This window comes from Paroedura picta, chromosome 14 (genome assembly GCF_049243985.1).
Source record: "Paroedura picta isolate Pp20150507F chromosome 14, Ppicta_v3.0, whole genome shotgun sequence".
Classification (NCBI taxonomy): domain Eukaryota; kingdom Metazoa; phylum Chordata; class Lepidosauria; order Squamata; family Gekkonidae; genus Paroedura; species Paroedura picta.
In genome coordinates, this window is record NC_135382.1 from 35,044,923 (window position 1) to 35,053,438 (window position 8,516).

Sequence of the window (8,516 nt, forward strand, 5' to 3'; positions counted from 1 at the left end):
AGCTGTGCCGCTTTGACCGCCTTGCATGCCAACAGTACTGTGACTGTAACAGGTGGCAGCGCTCCTGATGGATGTCCCAATTCTTCCCCTTGTTTGCAGATCGACTATTACTGCCGGCTAGACTGCCTACAAAAGAATAAATTTAAAAAGGAACACGAGGAGTTTGAAACCATGGAGAACGTCAACAGGCTGTTGCTGGAGAACGTCCTGCCAGCCCATGTCGCTGCCCATTTTATTGGGGACAAACTGAACGAGGTACTTTCCCCCAAACGATCACGCTTCAGCTAGGCCACGGTTGTTTGGGGAGCTTGAAGAGATCTCACATTTGAAATCTCAGCCTAGCGCCGCGTACTCTTCATCCAGTTCCGGGTTCGTCCATTTCTTCTGAAGAACAAGATGCCTTGCTGGCTCAGACCAGAGGTTCCTGTAGTGTAGTATTCCACGCAAGGGGCCTAGTGCTGGTATTTCGAGGTTTACAACTTTGGATATGAAGGTTTCCTTTAGTCATTGTGGCTGGTGTTCACTGATAGGGCCAGGGCCTTTTCAGTCCTGGCCCTTACCTCGTGGAATGACCTCAAAGAGTTTTCAAGGCAAGGGACGTTCAGTGGTGGGTTACCATAGCCCGTCTCCATGTCACAACCGGGGTGTTCCTTGGAGGACTCCCCTCCAAGGACTAACCAGACCCAACCCTGCTTAGCTTCACAAGATCTGAGAGGTCTAGCCTGGGCCATTCAGGTCAGAACAGCCCCCGTAACAATCATACCTGGTCTCTCTCTCTCTCTCTCTGATCTCTCTCCCATCCCCTGTTTCTGGTTTACCTCCTTTTCCTTTTAAAATCAATAATAAGAAAAATAAAATTGGAAAACAATGGCTGTTCCCCTGGGGCGGCCAACCACAGGCCGGGCTCTGACCTGGTCCTTCCTCCGTAGATGGCTCTGAGCAGCATTGTTATGAAATCCTATTACTGCATTCCGTGCAGGATTGGTACCACCAGTCGTACGACTGCGTTTGCGTCATGTTTGCCTCCGTCCCGGACTTCAAGGTGTTCTACACAGAGTGCGACGTCAACAAGGAAGGACTGGAATGCCTTCGCCTGCTCAACGAAATTATTGCCGATTTTGACGAGGTATTGTTGACATAGAGGAGTTGTTTGCACATATCCAAACTGGATGTATATGGAACAGACGCACCTTGCCTGTTCACACAGAATGGCAGCAGTGCATATCTGGGGGTTTTCTGGTAATGCATAGCTGGAGCATCAAAAACCAATGTCAGGAAAGGGCTACTGGGTCATGTTAGAACAAAGGTCCCCAGTGTTATTCCTAGGGGTACCCTTGGAATTCTGCAGAATACAGCCACAAAATGGCCACTATGGGAGGGTGGAGCTAACCAGAAAAGGGGCTCTGCAGGAAGTGGAGCCTCACATAAAGAGGAAGCCCAAGTCCTGGGGGGAAAGACCCTCCAAGACGGAGGTCCTGTGGTTGGTCAGGAGGGGGATAGACCAGGAAGCGCCCTTAGCCTTAACATAGCAACTTCCGCCTGGAACCTGGGGGTGACCTTGGATGCTTCCCCATCAATGGAGGCCCAGGTCACAAAAGGTGTTTTTCCATCTGCACCAAGCGAGGTTACTAGCACCCAACCTATGATTTGAGCACCTGGCCACAGTGATCCATGCAACGGTCACCTCCAGGCTTGACTTCTGTAACTCACTCTATGCGGGCCTATCCTTGTCCGTGACCCAGAAATTATAGCTGGTGCAAAATGCAGCTGCTACGATCCTCACTGGAACACCTTGGAGGGCCCATATCCAGCCGGTGCGGAGGGAGCTGCATGGGCTACTGGTTGCATTCCAGATCAGATTCAAGGTTTTGGTGTTAACCTTCAAGGCCACCCGCGGTCTGGGCCCCAGATATCTGAGAGATCGGCTATCACCTTATGTCCCCAACAGGGCCTTGCACTCGGTGGGTATGAATCTTCTGGTGGTCCCTGGCCCAAAAGAAGTACACCTGGCTTCAACCAGGGCCAGGGCCTTTTCAATCCTGGCCCCAACCTGATGTGACAAGCTCCTTGCAGAACGAAGGGTCCTGACAGAGCTTGTGCAATTCTGCAGGGCCTGCAAGATGGACCTTTTCCACCGGCTAATCAGTTGAGGCTGGATGGCAATAAGATTTAGGGTCCCTTCTCAATTCTACCAGGACATCGGGCTCTCCTCTTATTACATCCTCTCCCCTGAGGTGTCGAATGGGGGAGTTGTTGAACAGATGGAGTGGGGGGAGGGTTAGCTGGTCATCTGCGTCTAGGAAATGGCTGAATCCTCATTTCATTTTTTCTGTTTCCCCGAAACAAGCTGCTGTTAAAACCCAAGTTCAGCGGCGTTGAAAAAATCAAGACTATTGGGAGCACGTATATGGCGGCATCAGGGCTGTGTGTTACACCAGGCCAAGAGAACAATTTGGTATGTCTCGTGAGAATTGTCGTGGGAGGGGGTCCCGAACATTTTTAGTCCTGGGGGGGCCTGTGGGATTCCGATACGGCACAGGGAACGCAATCGCAAAATGGCCGCCACTGCTTTCATAGCAAAGATCTTGATGCATCTCCCGCCAAATCTGTTTTCAGAAATCTGCACCGCCAATCAAATCTCCATTGGCCAACGAGAAACCTTTCTGGGCAAAAGCCCCACTTGGCCCTGCCCACTTTTGAAAAAAAAAATAACCCTTGTTGGGCTTCATGAAAAATGCTAGTGGGTGCCACATTTGGGGACCCCTGCTCTAGGGTTGTTGTGTGGGTGTGATCCATGACAGAGTCATTTTGCCGTTTTAATAGAGGTTTCTGCCGACTTCACTCTGTAGTGGAAAGTTGGCGGCACTGCTTTTATGTCTGAGCTCTAAAGCTGTTTTAACACCTCCCTCCCACCCCCTCCCCCTCCCCAATCCCTTAGGACCAGGAAAGGCAGCACGCTCAGATCGGCATCATGGTGGAGTTTGCACTGGGCTTGATGACTAAACTGGATGGCATCAACAGGCATTCCTTCAACAACTTCCGTCTCCGAGTTGGTAAGCTGTGCTGTCTTTAGGAACTCCACTATAAGAACTCCACCGTTTTGATCCATGGGATGGAACACTGGAACCAAGTTGTCTTCTTCCCCTTCTGATTATTTCTTATCAAAAGGCTGCCCTATCCAAAAATTGCACCTACTGGTGCACCATTTACAACACCCCATTTCTCCTCTTTCACTGTGGATTTTGAGAAGTGTTGTAAATAGTACACCAGTAGGTACAATTTTTGGATAGGGCAGCCCTTTGATAAAAAATAATCAGAAGGGGAAGAAGACAGCTTGGTTTTTATACCCCACTTTTCACTACCCGAAAGAGTCTCAAAGCAGCTTACAATCGCCTTCCCTTCCTTTCCCCACAATAAACTAAACAGCAAGAAGTCAGAGGTGGCTGAAGGACATTCAACGCCCGTGCAGTACAGTGCTCCTTGCCCATCCTCATGTGGAATTTGATTCTCGCCATTAAGAAAAATCTTTCCTTACTTTCTTGTTCACCCAGGTATAAACCACGGGCCAGTCATTGCTGGTGTGATTGGTGCTCGCAAGCCTCAGTATGACATCTGGGGAAACACCGTCAATGTGGCCAGCAGGATGGAGAGTACTGGGGAACTCGGGAGAATCCAGGTAATAAGACAGATGTTTCACATGCAGCCCTTCCTCCTTAGAAGGAAGGCTGCACCATGGTTAAATGCTTATCCTTGGTGGGGCAGGCACTGTTGCAGAAGGCCAACCAGAGTGACAGGGTATGTAGATAGTTATTATGGACAATAATTATGGACAAAAATCAAATCAATGAATAGATGTGTCTTGTGTCTGATGGAAGTTTTGACTCTCAGAAGCCTAAACTTTGGAAATCTTGGTAGTCTCAGGGGTTCCTTGACTACAGTCTTGGTCTTCTAGAAGAAGAAGAGTTGGTTCTTATAGGCCGCTTTTCCCTACCTGAAGGAGGCTCAAAGCGGCTTACAGTTGCCTTCCCATTCCTCTCCCCACAACAGACACCCTGTGGGGTGGGTGAGGCTGAGAGAGCCCTGATATCACAGCTTACTCAGTGCTGTGGCGAGCCCAAGGTCACCCAGCTGGTTGCAGACCAACTACTGCAGACCAACATGGTTACCTGTGGAATTCCGACACGGCACAGGGGACATAGTCACAAAATGGCCACCACCGCTTTCATAGCGAAGATCTTGATGCAGCTGCTGCCACATTTGTTTTCAAAAATCGTTAGCATTTGTAGTGGGACTGGTGTCCGGAGTAGGCTTCTGTACACCTACAGAACGGTTGTAGGTGTTCCCTCAAAGACTGCTGTGGAAATGCCAACCGGTTCAAAATGCAGCAGCCCGGTCCTCACAGGGACCCAGCGGAATGCACAGATGACACCGGTGCTCTCCGAACTGCATTAGCTCCACATTGGAGTTTGGGTCCATTTTGGGATATTTGGTTTCTTCCCCCCAACTGGAACACTTTAAATTGAATGCTGAGAGCTGCGGAAACTTTTCAAATCTTGTCTTCCATTGCGCAGGTTACAGAAGAGACGTGCAAAATCCTGGAGGGCCTGGGCTACGCCTGCGAGTGCCGTGGACTCATTAACGTCAAGGGGAAGGGAGAGCTGAGGACTTACTTTGTCTGCACAGATACGGCCAAATCGCAAGTGCTTTGACTCGAAGGGGGAAAATGGTGGAAAGCTTTTGGGCATATTGTCTCTCCCGTCGTCCGTGTTTTTTTGGAACTAACTTCCATTCTGTGAAGCCAGAGAACTTTGCCTCCTCACCTTAAGGAGCTTATTCCGAAATGCCCTGTGGAGGTACATCTCAAGAACGTGCCCAAGCTCGGAGTGCAGGAAGCTCTTGAAGGATGTTTACAGTCGCATCGGCCCCTGTTTCCATGAGAGTCTGGAAAATTTCTCGCCAATGGATTATTTCCTCCTTTCCCTGCCGACAAAGGACATACGATGTGCTCCCCCGCATGCACATCTTGGTGGATATGGAGTAGAACTCATAGCCTCGTTGAAACATTTAACTGCCTCTTCCTTCATCGGGCCTGCTGAACAGTATTGTAGGACAGAGGAAAAGATGCCCAACCATATGAAAAAACTCGGGTACCTTTTCTGTGCCGTGCATTTCCCCGGATAGAAGATGGCCGGATCTAATGGGAATACGATCAGAAGAGCTTTCAGTAGATTGTGTCTTTATCTCCGCTAGTGTGTATTGAACTCGGCCTCTTAGCATTCTCAAAATGGTAACACATTTGCAGTGGTGGTCAACCAGTAGCTGATCTCTGGATGGCACAGTTGTTTGCGCAGCCACACCCCCTTCCTGTTGAGTATTGACCCGCTCACTTTGAGCAGGCTTAGACGAACACGTCGGACCATTATGCGGCCTGGTGCCATTGACTCCGGCATGAATTTCTCTCCACGGTGTCCTTCTCAGCCTGAGATCTTTTGAGCTGGAGGGTCCAGGGATTGAGATTGGCATCCTGTGCACACCAAGTGTATGCTTTGTTCTTCTGGACTTTTGTGCCACAGCTCAGTCATGCTATCTAGAAAAACAGCACTGCCAGTATTATCCACAGCTGGATATCAGCCCTTCCTTTGCAGTGGTCGGTGACACCTGCCTGCTTTCACCTCCTGTTATGCTTTCCTGATGAAAGTCAGGAGCTCCTTTTCAAGCGTAACTGGTTCAGTTTGCCTACACCAGCCTTTCTCAACTTTTGAACTGAAATGTTCTTCAGGCTTTGAGAAACTCCAGAAATGGTGCAATCGTGCAGAATGTGGTTAAGGAAGCATGGCTGTGGACACGTCTACCTGGGGGCCCTCCCCTTCCCACACCCTCCAGGCCCATCATTGGCTATTTGGGGAGGGGGAGGGACAGGTTGACATGGCCATATATGGCCACATCACCTGGTAAACGTTTGACACATTTTAAAATAAATTAATCCCCACCAATTCGGAAAATCCTTCCAGGGCCATGAAGAAAACCGATAGTTTCATGAAATCCTGGTCTAAACAATACCACAAATGAATATCACGAGTACATTGAAAGGTATGCTTCATGGGGCCACTTCTGAAAAAAGTATGTATTTTTTGCTTGAGAGACATTTTATAAAAGGAAAGAGGAACCAGGCCTTACAAGTAACTGCGTTGGGGTGGAGCTGTAAGTTATGCCCGATGTGAGAACCTTGCCTCCTGCAGCTATTTGGCTGGTTCTGTTGCTTGTGTGTGTGTAGAGTGTATTTGGGGAAGAGAGGAAAATCACATTGAATTAAGAATTTTCCTCCAGGCCAGATTGGCCCAGGGATCCTGGAGGGTTATTTGCCGGAACAAGACGTCACTGGGGGTGGGTGGGTGGGTAGCTGTGACTTTCCTGCCGTTTACAAGGGGTTGGCCTGGATGACCCTTGGGGTCCCTTTCCAGCTCTGTTTTGATGTTACTTTATAAGCAAGATTACGGAAAACATTGTTACTTTATCAGCAAGAATGCCAATGAGAAACGTGTGACATTATTCCCCCCTACATGCGCCTAAGTACCCATTGGCTCCATTTGCGTTCAGCTTAAGCAGGATGCCTTTGAAGTCGGCATAATCCGAGTCGATCCAGGATCATCTTTTCTGCAGCCCGCTGGCTGGGTGAGCACCTTTACTGAAGCCCAGTTGAAGCCCGTAACACGATCTCCAAGGCTTCTTCCAGATTGGAGGATTTGGGACTTTTGTTACCGTTTGATTCCGGCTTTTGGGAGTGTGGCCAACGGCAGGTTTTCCCGGTGTGCTTTGCCTTGTGGCATTCGTTATGATTACCGTGTAATTAAATTGATTTAGGGGCACGAGCACCTGTGTTTCAGGACAGGAACAAATCTCTTCCGGCGGGGTCCTACTGCAGAGTCACAACTTCTTAAAAGTCTTAGTTGAATAGAGGAGGTTACGGTAGGGAGGAAGGAGCCAGACGGGACTAAAAAGGAGCAGACGTGACAGTCGTCTGGTCATTGCTGCAGGATAATGTGAATTATGTAAGACGTTGCTTTCAGTTGTGCGTGTTTGTATTAGGTTGTTTTTAAAACATGGCACCCAGATGTCAGAATGCTTTTAAAGTTCATCAGCATTAGTCTGAAGGGTCTGTATTTTCTCACTAACTACTTGCGACTCTTTGTTATGATTGGCACTCCTCTATGAAGCGCCCGCCAGCCACAGACGGTGAAGTGTGAAACGAAGGCATTAATTTTTGTTGATTGCTTCTGTTCACGTCGTGCTGCGTTAAGGCCGCTCGATGAACGCCACGTTTCCTATTTTGAGCTTCTATTGCCTGGCGTTACAAACACGACGACAAAAATGGATTAAAAACCTAGGCTGTTTCGTTTCCGAATTGCTGTTTTCGTGAGGGCATCTGAAAGGATGTTCTGAAATCCTTCTGAGAAAAATAAATAAATGAGGAGGAGGTTTAATCCGTGGATTCTAACTGGAGCTGCCATGACTCTGGCCAGCCAGTCTCATCTCTGAAGCCAAGCGGGGTCAGCCCTGGTTCACACTTGGATGGGGGACCACTGAGGAAGGGCAGAGCTGCTGTGCAGAGGCAGGCTATGGCAAGCTACCTGTTAGCTTCTTGCCTTCATAACCCTACAGGGTTGCCGTAGGTCAGCTACCTACACATACACACCTGTGCTATGGTATGAAACACAGCCGAATGTATTGCCATCAGCCAGTTCTAACGTACAGGCGAATGTTGCCGCCCTACAGCTGACACCTAGAGATCTCCTGCTATTATAATAAGTACAAGTGTTTTATTACTGTGTAACCCACCACGAGACGGCTTCACTGATAGCGGCGGGTAATAAGTCTGAAAATAATTATAATCAAAATAGTTTCCCTAGAGACAGCAGCTGGTTTGAAGGGTGTATATGGCATTGTGCTCTTCCTCCCCAGGCTCCAGCCCAAAAATCTCCAGGTGTTTCCCAGCCCAGAGTGGGCAGCACTAGCAGAGCCAGAGGCAGGACTATCTTTTTCGCTGCTTGAGACAGCAAATTGTGTTGTGGCTCCTGAAACAATTTTATGGAATAGAACCAAAGAGTTGGAAGGGCGTCCTACACGCCATCTAGATGGCCTGTAAGGTCCCTTCCGACTCTGATTCTATCTAGTCTACCCTCCTGCTCAATACAAGCATCCCTGAGAAGAATCTGTCCAGCCGCTGCTTGAAGACTGCCACTTTAAAGGTATTTCAAAGCTACACGCTCACTCCACCTAATGTTAGTTGTGCGGGCCCAGAATTGTCACTTCAACTTTCAAAAAAAGCTCTGTGCCTGTTCTCAAGTAATACAAAAGTTCTCTCTGTAGTGTCAGAGTCAAGTTCTGTTGTGTGAGCGTTCCTCTATTGCAAACCACGGAAGATAAACTCTGACCCTGGTTTCCCGTGAAATTCAATCCAAAGAGAGCCTCAGAATTGACATCAGAGAAGAAGACTTGCGTTTCAAATGTTTAATACG

At 48.6% G+C, this 8,516-nt stretch overlaps 1 protein-coding gene across 8 annotated transcripts in view; it reads left to right on the top strand.

Annotated features, from left to right (window-relative positions):
- ADCY7 (adenylate cyclase 7) overlaps positions 1 to 7,481 on the top strand; it is a 69,027-nt gene extending 61,546 nt beyond the window's left edge. For all 8 annotated transcript variants that reach the window (XM_077310111.1, XM_077310109.1, XM_077310116.1 and 5 more), the window contains 6 exons: positions 100 to 255; positions 980 to 1,126; positions 2,348 to 2,455; positions 2,939 to 3,053; positions 3,552 to 3,676; positions 4,572 to 7,481. In XM_077310111.1, the coding sequence (XP_077166226.1) occupies positions 100 to 255; positions 980 to 1,126; positions 2,348 to 2,455; positions 2,939 to 3,053; positions 3,552 to 3,676; positions 4,572 to 4,709 (789 nt within the window). In that variant the 3' untranslated portion in view covers positions 4,710 to 7,481. The remainder of the gene's footprint in view (positions 1 to 99; positions 256 to 979; positions 1,127 to 2,347; positions 2,456 to 2,938; positions 3,054 to 3,551; positions 3,677 to 4,571) is intronic.
- Positions 7,482 to 8,516: the final 1,035 nt, after the last annotated feature.